The sequence below is a fragment of the Colletotrichum orchidophilum genome, assembly GCF_001831195.1.
Source record: "Colletotrichum orchidophilum strain IMI 309357 chromosome Unknown Scaffold_28.1, whole genome shotgun sequence".
Classification (NCBI taxonomy): Eukaryota; Fungi; Ascomycota; class Sordariomycetes; order Glomerellales; family Glomerellaceae; genus Colletotrichum; species Colletotrichum orchidophilum.
The window spans coordinates 4207-20914 of NW_019172984.1; the positions used below are offsets into that span (position 1 = coordinate 4207).

The 16708-nt window shown below is 55.6% G+C and overlaps 6 protein-coding genes across 6 annotated transcripts; 2 read left to right on the forward strand and 4 right to left on the reverse strand.

Annotated features, from left to right (window-relative positions):
* Window positions 1-727: 727 nt before the first annotated feature.
* CORC01_04291 (signal recognition particle subunit SRP19) lies at window positions 728-1645 on the forward strand (the record flags this gene model as incomplete). Its single annotated transcript, XM_022615939.1, has 1 exon — window positions 728-1645. One exon carries the CDS (start codon window positions 728-730, stop codon window positions 1643-1645), a length of 918 nt encoding a protein of 305 aa, XP_022477454.1.
* Window positions 1646-1946: 301 nt separating this feature from the next.
* Window positions 1947-5950, reverse strand: CORC01_04292 (CAP-Gly domain-containing protein; the record flags this gene model as incomplete). The annotated part of the gene is made up of 2 exons (XM_022615940.1): window positions 1947-5498; window positions 5555-5950. 2 exons carry the CDS (start codon window positions 5948-5950, stop codon window positions 1947-1949), a joined length of 3948 nt encoding a protein of 1315 aa, XP_022477455.1.
* Window positions 5951-6677: 727 nt separating this feature from the next.
* On the reverse strand, window positions 6678-8883 carry CORC01_04293 (HMG box protein; the record flags this gene model as incomplete). Its single annotated transcript, XM_022615941.1, has 2 exons — window positions 6678-8422; window positions 8586-8883. The coding sequence occupies 2 exons, from the start codon at window positions 8881-8883 to the stop codon at window positions 6678-6680; spliced, it is 2043 nt and encodes a 680-aa protein (XP_022477456.1).
* Window positions 8884-10293: 1410 nt separating this feature from the next.
* Window positions 10294-10542, forward strand: CORC01_04294 (uncharacterized protein; the record flags this gene model as incomplete). The annotated part of the gene is made up of 1 exon (XM_022615942.1): window positions 10294-10542. A coding segment is annotated over one exon (249 nt), but the record flags the coding sequence as incomplete, so codon positions are not given.
* Window positions 10543-11429: 887 nt separating this feature from the next.
* Window positions 11430-13073, reverse strand: CORC01_04295 (uncharacterized protein; the record flags this gene model as incomplete). The annotated part of the gene is made up of 4 exons (XM_022615943.1): window positions 11430-11562; window positions 11707-12038; window positions 12103-12870; window positions 12930-13073. 4 exons carry the CDS (start codon window positions 13071-13073, stop codon window positions 11430-11432), a joined length of 1377 nt encoding a protein of 458 aa, XP_022477458.1.
* Window positions 13074-14758: 1685 nt separating this feature from the next.
* Window positions 14759-16195, reverse strand: CORC01_04296 (integral membrane protein DUF6; the record flags this gene model as incomplete). The annotated part of the gene is made up of 1 exon (XM_022615944.1): window positions 14759-16195. One exon carries the CDS (start codon window positions 16193-16195, stop codon window positions 14759-14761), a length of 1437 nt encoding a protein of 478 aa, XP_022477459.1.
* Between the last annotated feature and the right edge of the window lie 513 nt (window positions 16196-16708).

The following is a 16708-nucleotide window of genomic DNA, read 5'->3' on the forward strand; positions in this document are numbered from 1 at the left end:
GAAGCTTTGAGAGACTGGTTTTCCAGGGGCCAGGGACAGAGAGAGAGAGAGAGAGAGAGAGGGAGGGTGTGTGTGTTTGCCTTGGCACGGGGGAAATAAGTGTGGCACTAGGAGCCGCAACGCATCTGCTCTTGAGGCCAAAATGTGGTGGGCAACTGGCATTGCTTTTGAGCATGAAATCGCGTATGTTTGGCCTGCTCGCTAGCAGCTAGAGAATTGCACCACTTCGAGCTCGCTCCATAGAGCTAGCTATACATTGAGATACTTCTTCAGAATGTTGACCATCATGTGAAGCTTTGAAGGAGTATTCAGGCATCAATTCATTGCGAAATAAAGCTGCTGTGACCTTGCAGAGCCATTAAATGATGCTCTAGCTGTAAGATAAGTGTAGATGACCCAAAGCTGCTTGCCCTGTCTGCCGAACCCCGGCCGGATAGTGGACCCCGCCACTTCAGCAAACCCCACCACGAACCGTGGTCTTCCCAACCCCACACACTTGGGCCAAAATCCCAGAGGGGACTAGCAGCGAGCCCTCCTCTTCAGTCGACAACTGTATCCTCACCTCACATCCCACGCACGACCCGACCCAACCCACCAACGACGAGGTTACCAGCGGTTGCATAGACGACAGAAAGCACTCGGCGCGGTCGATAGCTTCGATTTACGAGGTTAATCGGCACACCATTACCAAAAAGGCGAACGGCGACCAACTAGATACACAGACATCATGTCGCACCCACGCATAGAAGAGGTCGAGGACAGCGACCTCGAGGCATCAGACCCCTCCGAAGGCGACATTGACGACTTCGCCGACCACGACATTATGCGGCGCGTCGAGCCCAAATCCTCTGCATCCTCATCAGCAGCAGCAGCAGCAGCCGCCGCCGCCCGCGCAACTCAAATCAACCCCTCCAACATCCCCGCCGCTGCCGCCCCTCGCCCCGGCGCCCCTGGCTCCGAATTCCAAACGACCGTCGACCAGAAACAATACGCAGACTTCCAGTGTCTCTACCCAGTCTACTTTGACGCCCGCCGCACCCGCGCCGAAGGCCGCCGCGTGCCAAAGTCCCTGGCCGTAGAGAACCCCATTGCCCGCGAAATCGTCAACGCGTGCGCCTCCCTCCGCCTCCCCACGCTCTTTGAGCCCGCCAAATTCCACCCAAAAGACTGGTCGAACCCGGGCCGCGTCAAGATTCGCACGCGCTTCGGCGGCCAGCAAGGCCAAAACGGCGGCAAAGCGAGCGCGTCCGCGCGGCCGGCGGGGTCCCCCGAGATCAAGAACAAGCACCACCTCTACATCCTCGTCGCCGAGCACCTGCGCAGGAACCCGACGACGGAGGACAGCCCCGCGCTCAAGGCGCGCGTGCAGGGCGCGCCGGCGCACGACCCGAGCAAGCCCTGGCCTAGGCCCGCTGTTCCGCGGGGCTGGAAGATGGGCGAGCTGCTGCCGTACATCAGCCCCGCCATGACGGGCGGCGGCGTGAGCGAGAACCTGTTCAAGGATATGATGAAGGAGATGCAGGGGGGTGGGGATCCGATGGCGGCGCTGATGCAGCAGGCTCAGGGCGGTGCTTTGGGCGGCGGCGGCGGTGGCGGCGGTGAGGAGAAGGCGGGTAAGAAGAAGAAGGGCAAGGGCAAGGCTTGAAGGAATTTGTCAATTGAAAGAGCTTTCAACCGAGGTGCGGTTCATGGGGGAACCAGAAGGGGGAGCGGGCGGCCTCATTCAAGTCTGGCTAGGCGTGGCCATGGAGGTCTGACCAGGTCGACAGTCAACGTTCAATAACGACGTCACGGAGGGACAAATGCGGAACCATGGAAAAGCTGCACCAAAAGAACCCAGTCATGAGACACTAGAACCTGAAGAATAAGGGTTGGGGGATTTCGGTCGGGGGTATCGAACATCCTACTACTAGTCATCTTACCACAAACCGTCGCTTGCTTGATAATCATACTGCCGCCAGTCGGCCCTGTATCCCCTCCCACTCGCGCGATCCCATAATCTGCACATCCCTCCCGCCGCCGGGCACCGTCTTGCCGTCCACGTCCGGCAGACGGATCTGCAACCTCGCCGCCACGCTCTTCATCATCTGCCTCTTCTCCGCCGCCGCGCCGTCCTTGCGCCCCAGCACGACCTCTGACTTCTTGAGCACCGAGTTCCGCCAGCTGTTCCAAGCCGCGAGGTCCTCCCTCTGCTTGGCCGCGAGATACTGCGGCGTGCTGCGCGCGGGCTTCCACGCGAGCTTGTCCTCCGGCAGGGCAGCGAGGTCATAGACGCGGGCGGACGTCGTGAACTTGACCAGCTCGCTGAGAACGTCCTTGCCCTCCGCTACGACGAGGGCGCGGCGCTGCTCAACGACAGATGGCGACCTGGTGAGCGGCTCGGCCAACCAATCGTAGTTGTGCTGCTCCGTCGTCCTGGCGCGCCTGTTGTCCTCGCGGAGGTATCGCACGGCAGCTTGCAGGCTCGCAATCTCGCTCTTGAGAGCATCCATCTCGCGCGCCGTGGCGACCGCTCGCTCCTGGCCGGCCTTTGCGCCCGCTGCACCGGCACCGTCGGCGAAAGCCTTGCTGTCGCCGGCAATCTTTTTCCACTTGTCGCGGTCCGTCTCCAGCGTCTTGAGCTCGCGGTCCTGCTTGTCAATGTCCTCCTTTAAGCTGGCAGCTTTTTGCTTGGCAGCCTCGATCTGCGCCTCGAGGTCCTCGATGCGGGATGCCTTGGCATTGGCGTCCTTCATCCTCGACTCGAGGGTCTCGATCTTGAGGTTGGCCGTGCTGAGATTCTCGTCGCGCTGTGCAATCGCCACGCGGGCTTCGTTGTGCTCCTCCTTAAGGCGGCGCATCTCCTCCTCCGCGTCGACAGGGATCGTCTTGATGGCCTTGAGCTCCTGGGAACGAAGCTTCCACGGTGCAGGGCTGACTTCAAACTCTTGTGTCTGAGATAAATCTGCGCTGAGCGCGGCCAGGTCTGAAATCTGGCTAGTAAGGGTACGAAGCCTGGACAGGTATGTCGAAAAGAGATCGGACTCGCTCGACATGGTGACCTTGGTGGTGGCCTTGGAGATTGTGTCTTGGACTTCGCGGTACGTGAAGGGCTCGTTACGACCTTCCTCGTGCAGGAGCGTATGCAAGTCGGAGCCAATCTCACGAGCCAAAGCCGCCAGCTGTTGGGTAGCCTCCTGGCACTGCTCAAAGGATTCCTTCGTCTCTTGCGGCAACGCTAGCGAGCGAGACTTGAGGTCTTGCAGAGCCCGAACAGCCTTTCCAGCAATGACCTTGGCACTCCGGGTCTGGGTGACGACAAACTCCGATTTCTTGCTAAAGTGCTGCGCCATCTCGTCGTCTTCGGACTCAGAGGGTACAGCTCTCTGTACCATTCCTCGCAAGGCAGCGAAGGTGGCCCCCGCAGACTCAAGATGGCTCTGCATAACGACAGTCTGCATGTACGTGTCCTCGGCGAAGTCGGGCAGCTCGTTGGTGAGGTGGACCTCGGCGAGATGAGACATGAGCGCGATCGTGCGCTGGAGTTCGTCCGCACACTTCTGCTCCTTGAGATCATCCCGTCGCAAGCCGTCAATCCATCCGTTCAGCGCACGCTCCACCGGCTCTAGTTCGAACAAGGCGTTCTGGAACCGCTGGAATTGCTCGATCGAGCAGTGGCTAATGGCGTTAGTGAAGCGCTCACACATAGAGGCGACCCATGTCAGCTTGTCGATGGCATCGCAGCCAGAGAAGACGTCATCCTCGTGGCCGGGGTGGGGCTGGCCGTTGACGCGCTCCTTGATGAATGACTGCAGGAGCTCTGCTTTGAAAGCTAATCTTCTGAATCTCAACAGTGCAAGCACAGAGTCCTGGTCCTCCTTGTAAGTGTCGGGAAGGAACATCTTGACAATCTCCAGGTGCTGCTCGGCCTCCTGAGCCTCCAGTCTTCGCAGCTCGAGGTCGATGGTCTTGACTTGGGCCTTGGAGGCGGAGATCTGGAGCTTCATGTTCAGGTCCATCATAGCGCGGGACTTGCTGTTAAGCTGCTCGGATTCCGTCTCCGTCACAGCGTGCGACGCCCGTATGTCCTCGAGGTCGCTCTGTAGGCTGGTTACCAGTCCCCTGAATCGAGACAGGGTGTATTCCATGTCCTCCAGGGCCTCTTCCTGCTCGCCCGCCCGTCGGGCCTGCTCTGTAATGACGCTATCCTTGAAGTCGAGGTCCTCTTGCATCTCCTTTTCGTTCTGGACATGGTTGATCTCCAGCTCGTCGTTGATCTCCTTGAGGTTCTCGAGGTCTTCGATAACAGCCTTGAGTTCTTCAATTTGCTCAGACATGCTCATGTTCCGCTCCGTGAGGTCCTCGATCATATCTTCGGCGCCCAAAGCATTGTCTAGCTGTTGCCGAAGATCCTCAACGGCAGCCTCCGATTGAGCCAACTTTTCCTTTGCCGCATTGAATTGCTCCTTGACGGTACCAAATTCCAGGAGGTCGTCCTCCAATGTCTTAATTTGGTCCTTGAGCTCCTCCTCCTGCTGCTGTGTGAGGTCACGTAATCGCAGCAGAGCCTCGCGAAGACGGTCGTTGGTCCTCTCCATTTGTAGCCACCCGGTGCTGGCTCGGTCTTCCGCCGACATGCCCTGGCCGAACTCTGCATTCTCTTCCCGGAGAATCTCCACCTCGAGCTCCAGCTCCTCCGACTTCTGTTTCAGAGCCTCGAGTTCAACCTTAAGAACCTCGGCCGTCTCTTCAGCCATCTCGCGGTCCAACGTGGCTAGCTCTAGGGCGGTCTCATGCTCCATTTGCATCGACTCGATCGACTCGAACCTCTCCTCTGCCTCCTTCAGCTGTTTCCGCAATTCATTATTCTCGCTCTGCTGAGGCTGGTATTTTGCCTGCAACTTTTCTATAATCGACTGGAACCTGTCCCGCTCGCCTTGAACCTGGTCCAACTGTTTCAACTTCTCCCTGTCTTCCAACCTCTTCCTCTCAAGCACTTTAAGTTTGGCCTTGAGGTCCTCTATTTCTCTATTCGCAGCGGCGGCATTTGGTGTAGAACGGGCGGTTGGCGCTGGTTTTGTTGAGCTCGTAGGCGTAGTGGACGCCGAGCCTGACGTGAGCTTCTCTAAAGCCTTTGTCCTTGCTCTCACCGGGCTTGTCTCGCCGTCTTTGTTGGGCGACGTGGCACCGCCATCTTCGCCGCTGTCGGCATTCTTCCCAGCTCCCAGGTCCGCGGATGGCCTTCTCGCAGAACCGGCCGTCCGTCCAGTCATGGAGAGTCGACCACTCGCTGGCCTGCCGGGGGTGGGTCGTGTTGGCGCCGAAGATGTTGAGGGCTGTCTTGTTGTTCTGGTGGTAGGTATTGGCGGAGGTCCCATGGAACTACGAGAGGTTCCCACACTTGGCCGCGTTTTGGCGGCTACAGCTGGTGTGCGGGTATTGGACGGTGTGGTGGTTCGCGATGGCGCGGTACTCGATGTCGCTGATCCGAGCTGTTTTGTGGGTGACTTGGTGGGTGACTGCACGCACATTGTTACTCGCTGCTCCTAATACACAGAGGTATCTGCATACTCACCCTCAATGTGCTCGTCGGCCGTGGCGCCTTAGGTCCCGGGCTCGGACTTGGAGCATTCAGGCTCATTCTCTTGGTCAGTCCCGTATCGCTGGTCGTTCGGCCAGCACCTGGGTTGAAGCTGCTCGGCCGGCTAGGCCTGCGAGCTGCTGGCTTCGACGTCGGAGCAGGCGCCTGGGCGATGATAGCCAACGTCGTCGGGCGCACAAACATGCCATGTCCGAGGACACAGTCGAAGTACCGCTCTCCCTGGACGCTTCCATCGTTCTTCCCGCTGTCATCCTCGAGCTCGATGCCCACCCAATCGCCGCTCGCGAAATGCGTCCCACCGGCGAAGCGCACGATGCCAGTACGGCCGTCTGATAGACGCACCGTCTGGCCAATTGCGAGCTCCGACATTGTTTCGCAACTGTGACTCTACTGGAAGATAACCATGTTCGTAATTACTGTCGGTGGTCGTGTGGCATGGGCCAGTCGTTGAGGCCCCGTCGTCGTGATGCGTGATGTGTACTTGGACGATTACGTTGTGTTTGGATGTCACTTAGGGAGCCACTCAGAGCGCGTCCCAGTCGGATAAACGCGCAGGAGCTTGGAGCTTGCTGCTGCTCTGGCGCCTGCAACTAAGGTAGTAACTGGTAAGGTGGGGGTGACAAGGGGTTCATCTGGGGTGATGTCAATACAAAGCCTGCGCCTGATTGGCTACTCCTCCTATGAAATTAAACCATATTAAGAAAGATAATTGCATAAATTGACGTAGAGTAAGGCAGTCGACAATGCTTTCTCTTACCACAAAGCAAACGGGCTTCAAAGAAAGTCTCATACCCTTCAGCGCAACACTCGTGGAACGTATTATTCGATGAAATTGTCATTGCGCGGCAGATTGGCTCTCGATGCAACACAGGGAGAAATGGTTTGACCTCTTCAGATGCATTCACACTTGCACTCGCCGTCTCAGTATTCAACTAAGTACGTATGCTCAGTATTTTGGTTTTCCTATCTACGCCTACGCTATCCTATTGTCAGGAAAATTCAAATATATGTCTCAATCAAAAAAGCAAAAATCTGGAAATTCGTCACTCCATCCCGTTGAAATCATTACATTATTAAGTTCGCTTTTGTGGCAACCTCAACCTCGCCCAAATCCCTCCTGGTAGCTACCTCCTCGAATCCACTCCACCACCTCAAAAGAGATGCGCCGCCCGGTCTTCTCGTCCAGCGACTTCTGGTGCGCAATCCTAACCACCATGACACCGGGACCTTGAAACTCAACGGCGCCTCCGCGAGTAACTTCTTCCTCCGCCACCGAATTCACGTAGATGACGAGGTCCGGTCCAATGATTCCCCTCCACAAAGTCGACATCCATTGCCAGTGGTCGACCGGGGCGTAGGAATCTCTGATGGGTGTTGTGCAAGCGTACTTGTCTGACATGGTCAAGCTGAATCCCGCAGGGAGCAGGGCGATTGGCGTTTTACTGATGCAGGGTGCCGATATCGAGTTGTGCCGGGACCCGACAGCCTCCCCTTCCGATGCCCGTCTCGTGAGCGGAGGCGCGTCCGGTCCGAAAACCGGCCTAGTGGATACGTGCTTGATGATCTCTCGCGATTTTACACGCCACTTCAACATGGTCTCCATGTAGTCAGAGAACAGGTCTGAGGCTTGTAAGTTGAGCTGCGAATGGCTGCTCTTCCTGCTGCTGCCAACAGAGGCGGTGTCGTTCATCTTGACGTCTTCTTCGGCTGATAGGATAGACACCGGCGTGCTTGGTCCATCGCTCCACGTCTTCAGATCGATCTCGCCTAAGCCAAGGAGAGACCGGTGCACTGCCGTTCCCACCTGCTCCAGTTGTCGAGGATCAGCTCCTTCAACGGCGACGACTGCGCCACGAATCTCAACGTCAGGGCTGTCCGGCCCCGGCGGAGCCAAAGTCGGACTAATTTTTTGCAAGACCATGAGCTTGCTCCAGAAAGGGATCTTCATGATCTTTGCCTCGAGGCTTTTAGCATTGCTATCTCTCAAATTTGCGATGCCCAAGCCAGTCACTGGGTGTGCACTCGGGCGGTCGTTCCCATCGCTGTCTCTGTAGAGTGGCGGGGACGACTGGGTCTGCAGGGGTGGCAGTCGAAGACTCTCATCATAACCCGGGCCACGGCTCGGCCCTGCGTATGCTGGATGATGCGGTCGTGGAGGGGGCGCCATATTGCCATGCCCGGTCCTTGCAAGTGACGATGGGCCGGGCAACGGTCCGTAACTGGCGACCGGCGGCGTGGGAGGCGTGCTCAGCGACGATCTGGGCTGCCTCGATAGAGGATGGCCCGTGTATGGCCCGGGTGAAGAGACTGCCTGATAATGTCCTGCGGCATTGAATCGGCGTCGTTTGAGCTCGGGAGATGGCGACATTGGCTCGTACTCTTCTTCCACCTCCTGCACGTTACTATGTTGGTATTGATAAGGCTGGTTCCCTCCTGGTAACATACGTCGGAGGTGATCGCTGTCGCCGCTGCGAATGTCGCTCGGGGGGTTGGGCTGCATGTTCGATTTTGCGGCTGTTGGTGTGCCGAGCGGCGTGGACGGTGTTCTCAGTGTTGCGATATATCTGCCACCGCACTTGGTGCACTGTCCTGAATCAGCCGAGGGCGACGAGCCTGGTCGACTGCCGGGCCTACCGCCGCGGCGAGGTCGATACCGGTAGTCCGGGTATTGTCGTTGGTGTCGAAGCTTCTCCTCTTCTGCAAGTTGCTTCCAGCTGTCCTTGACTTCTGGGTCCTGTTTTCTCCACTGCTCTCCTATGATTTTGGATATCTCTGGGTTGGAAAGACCTGGGTGGTCGGCAATCACCTGGGCCTGGTGGTGCTGCCTATACAAGATAAAGGCTATCAAAGAACAAGTCAGCCAACGGGCATTGCACAAGTGTCTAGCAGTCTGTTTGGATTGTCCGACAAAGATGAGTCCCTGGAGGCCGGTCTCAGACCAGATTTGTGACGAAGATATGTCGACCGATGATGGTGGGCGAAGAGAAAAGGATGTGCGACTCACCGTTGCGAGGCCTTGGAACCTTAAGAGCGGGCGTGCAGAGACAGATAGAGTCCTTGCTCCCCTCGCTACTCATTGGTTCAGTCTCTAAGCTGAAATTTCTCACTCTGGGGCTATTCGCTTCCTCGATATCGATGAACGCAGCACGCTTTCTGCTCGCGCGACTGCCAGCAAAGCCTGCGGAGTCTGCTCCCTCGTCCGTATCCTGACTTGCTCTTCGTTCCATGACCGAGTGGACAGAGATATCCCCGGAGAAAGAGGTTGACCGCTGTGGCCGAGAAGTGTAGACCACATCTGTCATCTTTTGGGTTGGAAGGGTTTGCAGGTGTGCAAACGGATGCGAGTAGGAAATGGGGACAAGCGGGCGAGGCGTTCGAAGCTATGCAACGTTTGGACTTACAAACCATGCTTCGGAAGGGGGCGTTTGAAGAAGTAGAAGTAGGTAGAAGAGACAAGGGGTGGATGTACGCTGTTGACGGTGAGAGAGACACGACGGGATGCTAGGGTTGGATTTGGGTTTGAAGAGAGTTGGTGAATCGGCGTAGCTGTGGACTTGGGCGAGCAGGAAAGACAGCAATGATTTGAGAGACGTGAGAGAGACAGGTGAAACAGTTATCGGGAAATTGGAACGAGACGAGACGGGGCCGAGATCACCTCTGTTTGATGGCTTATTGTCCACTCCGACCTTTTTCCCTTCTCCTTTGTGATATCGAGACGACGGCTACTCATTCAGCAGAAATCGAGCAGACAATGACCGTCTGACTCAATGACTTTATGTTCAAAGATGGAGGTTGCCATTATGGGGGAGAAAGGGCATCAGGGTAGGCAGGGCGGGCGGTACGATGCTGTTGAGACCCCGGCGACGAACAGCGACCAGCCCCAACAACGACGGGTAACCGGCGGCGAGGAGGAGGAAAGGAGACAGTTCTGAGTGGTGAGCAAAGGGAGAGGCGGGGAGGACGAACGAACGAACAGAGATGAAGAAATGGAACAGAGGTGAGAAGGGGAAGCTGAAGGCGCGCGAGAGAGAAAATGATGGTCCTTGGGGGGGTGGGAAATGTGTCTCGGGAATGTACCGGAGACCCAAGGTCGTTGCAGATGAGGAAAATGGGATCCTTTGTGAAGAAGCGTTTGCCCTGTGGTGGCCGGTGCCCGCGTCGTCTCTTTCTGCCCCTTCTCTAGTACTCGCCCAGGCGTTCCATTCGCATGGAGCGTTGTAGAGAGAGAGCGAGAGAGAGAGAGAGAGAGAATCTGGGCCAAGGAATGGGCAAATGCCTTTCTCGCCCTCCGACCTTGAGAACAAGAAATGGGCAAGTTTCGGGTCCCAAGTCCGAAGATGAAGCCGAAGAAGGCGGGAAAGGATGTGGCGGTAACAAGAGCGACCAGACGAGGACGCAAAAGATGAATGATCACTCAAAGGTATGAACAACGACGAGACACGGAGACGCGACTTTGAAGAATATCCCTTCGTCTTCAAGTTCAAGTCACGTTGGGTGAGGGTGGAGGTTTATTCTGGTTGGATGAAAGACGAGGGAAGCGTTGTGCTGCTCAAAGCAGTCGGATTTTCCTCCTCCCCCCCATGTTGTTTTAGGCATTTCGTTCTTTCACGCCATCAGCAATACAGTCAAGCCCAGACCATCCACAATGTCCATCCCGCATGTGTTGCTGCTGCTACTAATGCAGCAGCCGCTGCCTCTGCCGCCGCTACTGGGCTCTTCCTCCTGTCCCTGTCTTGCCAGCCGGCCCCTCTCTTCAAAGGAAGCTGCAGACCAACTGCAGACTCTTGCGCTGGTGGGACGTCAGAAACAATGACCCTTGGGGTGGGTGTGGCCAGGACCAGAATGAGGACTGTGTACCGGGGGAGAAGATTAAAGGCGCCGGCAAAGGAATGAATGCAACGAGAGGAGGACAGCGCTGTCCTCCCCGGTTGGAATGTTCAATCATAAGCACGCCCCGGTAAAGGAACAAAGACAATGGAAGAAGTCTGCCCCCCTCCCTCTCCTCACTCAACCCGGGCCGAAATTAGGCTAGGTTGGTTGGACACATCTCCCACGTGATGAACAGAAGAGAAGGGTGGATAACCTGGGTCCATGAGGAAATTCCTCTGCTTCATTCTTCTACTTGTTGGGTCCTAGAAATTTTAAAATTTGATCGGCAGGACACAATGCGTTTGGCGCTGGTGATGTCTCTGATGACAGACGCAAAAGTATGGACGGATGGGAAGGGGGAACCAGGGTTCAGAACGGGAACTCTGGGAGAGCAGCAAGAAAAGACAGGACGCCGTGAAGGGCATTTTCCCATCTAGTTGGGGAAGAATAGCACTGGCACTGGCACTGGCACTGGCATTAGCGGTGCGTGGATTGTCTCTCGTTAAACTTGCATTTTTCTGGTTCGCGGCCTGTAATGTCTCAAAACTTTCGGGATGGGCGGTTCTATTTTTTCCTCATCTGGAAAGCTTGACAGTCGTCTTGTTTTGCAAACAGCGCGCTCTCTTCTCCAAACCTCAGGACGCCCAGCCAGGCCGAGTGGGATAACGAGAAAAGGAATCAATGCCTTTGCTCGCAGCTTCAAGGCGTGCGCTGCGCCCTGTCGTCTAACCACACCCGTTTACTGATTCAACCACATACAGTCGGGTCCCCCAGACCGCTTCTCGACAGATGACTGGTCCTCTCTCCCAGTAGAATATCTCATGTCAAAGAACAACTCCATGGATTACCTGTTGGTCTCGATAATTGTAACAAGTTCTTTTTTACAACGCCGCCGCCGTCCTTCATTCGAGGAAGAAGCCGGCATAGTCCCCGTGACTCCTTCTCGCGTATCATCCAACCATTATCTTTCGTGCTCGTCTCACGAAATGTATGCTTTGCCGCTTTCGCTGCTCAAGAGACTGGCGCTGCGCCGCGAATCCAAAAAGAGGTCTTCGCACTCGGCCACATCCTGAACGTCGATTTGGCTGCGGCCGTTTGCCTTGGAAAGAATGCTTTCATTGGGGTTAGCTCACATGTCTCACACTAGCCGGTCGATCCATGATCCACAACAGGGAGGGGATGGGGAACAGCTTTAAAGGATGAAGCAAAGGCGGTGGGAAACAAGGCAAAGTTGTCATAGTTCACCGTGAACTTACCTGGCGGGTGTCAGCAGCTGCAGGCAGTACCGCAAGCTGATGCGGACGCCGTGCTCCGCGATCTTGTCCAGGGCGGCGTCGGTAATAGGCACACCCTCGGTGGTGGCCCTGATGCGAACAATACGCTTGATCTCATCGGCCTGGTACGGCGTGGTTGGAATGATGAGCATGCGGGTCAGAAAGTCTGCCGGAATGCCGTGCGCCGCGACAATATCATCCGTACCGCGAAGCGTGGCCATTCCTCTGTTTGATGCCAGAATGACAATCGGGGCAATGGGCGACTCCAGAGCCCGGTTCAGGTACGTGAAACACTCGACATCGAGCATGTGTGCCTGTTGTTCAAGATTAACCCCACCGGTCCCAGTCGACACCACCAGACAGTCGGAACTCTCTTACCTCGTCGATGAAGAGCACACCGGGGACGAGCTCGGCAACACCTTGATCAATGTACTTGCTCACCACCTTGTTGATTTCTCCGCGCAGCTTGTCCGTGATCTCGGTCATCTTGGGCTTCATCAGCTGGCCCATCATGCTCATGATGTCCTGGCCACCCTGGGGCCGCGCGTTGGCAACATCGAGGTCGTGTAGCGTCACATCCTGCACGATCTCCTTCTTCTTGTGTACCTCGCCCTTTGGAATAGGGACGTACTCCTCGGCCTCGAGGTCGAACTCGGTCGCATAGGCATCTGATCTTCCCACGCGCTTGCAAGCGCCCGTGTTCGCCTCAATATAGACAACATCTCCCACTGACACTCTCTCCTTCTGGATAGCCTCGTATATGCTGGGGTCCAAGCGCAGCTTCTTCTGTCCCTTTGCGCTCTTCAGGCCGATCAAGAGCGTGCTGATGGTCTTGCCGTATCCTCCCAGAGGATTCTCAGCCTCCTCAGGTGTGAGCTCTGTAACCTCGCCTTCGTACACCTCCTTCGTTTCCCTAACTTTCAAGCCAATGGCTCGGCGGAAGTTCTCCATCAACATCTCCGTCTTCTTCACTTCTGTCGAGTAAATTTCGCTGCCGACAATCGGACAGAACGGGATCTTGGTTCCGAGTTCTTGGCTGATGGCGAGAGCGAGAGCCGTCTTTCCAGTGCCAGGTCCGCCTGCCAACAAAACGCCGCGGCCAGCCATCTTGTGCGCTTTAATGAGGTCTACTACAACACCAGCTGCCTGTCGCCAAATTAGTGACTGCCTAACTATGAGGTTTTGAGCATCAACTGTCGACGCACCTCTCTTGCCGTCGACTGGCCGACAAAGCCAGCGGCTTGCTTCTCTGCTGTGCCATCTTGCTTCAATCCCAGCCCCTTGATGTGGGTGTGGGCAGCCGTGCGGTTCTCGCGACTATTTCCCTTCACCTCGCTGATTTGGACCATCTTCACGGCGGAAGCGTCGGGTGCCGGCGGTCAATTCGTGTTATATAAACAATTCAATCGTGTGCGAGGAAGTCGATCGGATTATCGGCAAATTTGTTGCGGTCGTGATTGTTCGATGGCGTCGAGGATGGGTAGTTGGTGTCAGACAGATTTGGATGAAGCTCTAGAAGATTTTGGGGCGACGCGCCTCACTCTATCCCTGCAAAACTTCCTGGCGCACAGTGCAGGCGCCGACTAACACATTAGGAACCAGGAACCCCACACGTGACCTGTGGATAGCTTCCCGTTTGCGCCTCACTCAACTTCATCTCAACCCTTACTGTTTGTCTACTTGCACTACGATAAAATTTTGAAATTGAAGCTATTTTAACACTTAAATTGGCACTCATAGTACTCTCTTTAACTCCCATGACAAGATGATGGAGCTAGGATGTCACTTAATCGAATGCTGTACACAATTTCGAAGCAGGGACCGACACGGAATCCACGGACCGAAACGACTTCCACTTATTTCGTACAAGACGTGCCACCACTCACCAGCGCCCGACCTTCTTCGAATATTCCGCAGAGGAAAGAAGCTATCGTTACACAAAATGTCTCTCACAAATCGAAGAATTTCTCATCGGGTCATTATGAGCAATCGAACCCGTCTAAACCCATGTGCGCAAGCCAAAATTGACTCAAAAGCTAATTTCAATTACGATTCTGTTCCCGCGTTCGGGAATGTTGAGACTGCTGTCCCACCAGGACACTTTTCACCCAGTATAGCCCACAAACAGCGTCCCGCCGTGCTGGAATCCTGAAGTCACCCCTTGGGTGCACACGCCACGATATGCTTGGAGAGGATTTGAGGTGTCAGTCCAGAGAAAGGCCCATCGACGATGCTCGGAGACTGTCGCCGAAGTTCGGCTTCACGTAGGGAGACGAAGTGAGTGTTTCCTGACCAAAATTCTACATCACTTTTATTTGTCCTGTCCCAAGCTGGGGCTTTGATGCACACAAATCATTATTCGAATTTTGATTGAAACAAGTTGGGCGCTTAAAGTAGGAGATTCGCGCCGAGAAGCGAGGTGATACGGCGACCCGATGTTCTTCCCAAGACTTCAAACAAACACGTCGATTGTTAGGCCGCATCCACCTCTTCTTTCCATAAGCCTACATTTTCAACGCCATTTGCATTACAGGATGAGATGTGATTGGGTACCTATTGTACGGAATAATTTGGGCCCTCAGTACCTTAGGTATTTGGTGCTCATCCAAAAGCGAGAGCTTTGTTTCCTCACAATGTGTGGTCTGTCCCTTTCCTTCTGTCCTTCCATACTATCCCCAATGAGGCTCTATGCACAGGTACCTACGCATGGAGGCTCGAAGAGATTGGCAAGCTCGTTATCATGGGCACGCCGTACTAACAACTCACAGGCTCGGTCGAGTAACAGCTCGGGTGAAATTGTCGTGCAAAGCCCCGTCAAACAGCATGTTGAGTGGGGACTACTACGTCAACACGTTTGGATGTCTGTTGCCCAGCTCCGCAGCGAATATTGGTATAATCTAGCCCAAGAACCCTTCCTGCAAGCGTCTATCAAGTCTCGCCAGACTTTGGCCGGTAAATCTAATCCCCGAGTTCCTTTTGATCATCTTGTGGCCCCATATCTGATCAGCGTACATCGTCAAATCGTCATACATCATCACCTCACCCTCTGAAGCTCAAAATCCTCATCCCGTCCACCATCCATATCCGCCAACATCGGTACAGCCTCCGTATCTCGGACGTTGGCAACCTCCACATCCGCCACGACCTCCCTCTTCGGCGCCGGTGTCCTCTTCGTCAGTACGACCCACATTGCGCTTCCTATGATTAGCCCGCAGCCCGCGAGGCTCATCCACCCCATGACGTTCCCGAAGATGAAGCGGTCGAACCCAGCCGCAAAGAGCATGTGCGTGTACACCATGGCATTCGCCCTGTTCGACCGATCCGTGCCGAGCCCTGCCGTGAGGAGGAACTGCATGACGAACCCAAACACGCCCAGCAGCACGAGGAAGAGCCACTGCCGTCCCGTCTGCGGCAGGCCCCATCGCAGCGCGGGCTGTCCAATCTCGAGCATGGGCGCGGTGGTGAGCACAAGGGTGCAGACAATGGTGCACCACGTTGCGAAGTAATTCACTGAGATCAGCGGGTGCGCCCGCTTCCCGATCCATCGGATTGTCGTAAACGCCCCCGCGGCGCCGAATACACCCACTATCGCAACCGCGATAGCTGTCAATCGCTCCGCCGTCGTAGCCTGGTGGTTCAATCCCGGTAGCGTCGACGTCATCGTCCCATTATTCGGGCCCGGGATTTCCGGCGCGGTAGCGGCGGCCGTGGACGTCGAGTCTCCGGAGAAGAGCGAGGTCGGATGGGCGATGAGGACGACGCCGAAGAAGGCGATCACGGTGCCGATTTGCTCGTTTCGGGTAAACGGTTCGCGGAGGGCGAGGTAGCACACATAGCCGGCGACACTGGGTGCCAGGAAGGTGATGACCGTGGCCTCAGCGAGGGGGAGGTACATCATCGAGTACCACATGCCAAAGATGCCGAAGAAGCCCGTCACGCCTCTAGCTATGAGCAGCCACCTGATTTCTCTCTTTCCAAATGGGAAGTCGGGCGTCTTCATGTAGTACATGTAGAGACAGCAACACACCATCGTGACGCTCTGCCGAGCGAAAAGCACTTGGAGTGGGTGCATCCCTTCGCCTTCGAGCTCAAGGAGCCGTGCTGTAAGGTTCATCAGAGCACCGAAGAGTTGCGACAAGGCCACCAAGACGACGCCCTTGTTGGTCTGCCATAATGCCAGCAGTTTTCCCTTCTTTTGAGGACTCTGTAATATCGGCGGAGAGTACTCTGCCCCTGGTAATGGCGACGCCCTCCCATTCTGGAACGGGCTTGTAGAGTACCTGCGGAACGTTTCTGGATCTGGTAGGGCTGAGAGTTCCTTTCCATGGTCATGTGACCAGGACATCTTGCTGTCTATCGATAACCTCTGGCTGGCTTCATCCGTGTGCTCTGGCTCAATATCATATCTCGCCTTGGGCTCGGTACTTTGAGGAACCGTCAGGTTATCATGGTTCTGCTTCTGTTCGGACATGGCGGCTGGGTGAGGTCATGTCTATAGGTACAAGGCTAAGTAGGGGTATAAGCAGTAGAGCCGCCGTAGGAAAATACAAAACTAGAACAGTATCTCCAATGCGAGAAGTTATCTCCGACGGCTCACTTAGTATTCGAAATAAGAACAAACTCTCACTTGAACAGAGAAAGACAGAGATTTCCAACCATGCAGTGAAGCGGGGTGTCGTCATGGAAATGGAAAATAAAAGGTGCAGAATGGAAGGGACTCCCATTGTTCATCGGAAGTGGGGAGACTGGACTAGTCAGTCACTCGGGATCGTTCCTCGCCTGGGCGGAGAGGGGGCCGGAGTTGGGAGCGGAGGAGTAAGGTATCGATGGGCAAAATGTGTTGGCTGATTGCGTGCGGCGGCGTGGGCACATGCTACCTAGCGTGTCTGCATAGCCCACCACCAACCACGTCTCCCACCCCTACATCTTCTCTTGCTGGTGTTAGTGGCAGATGCATGAGAAAATGACACCCGCTCACTCAGCT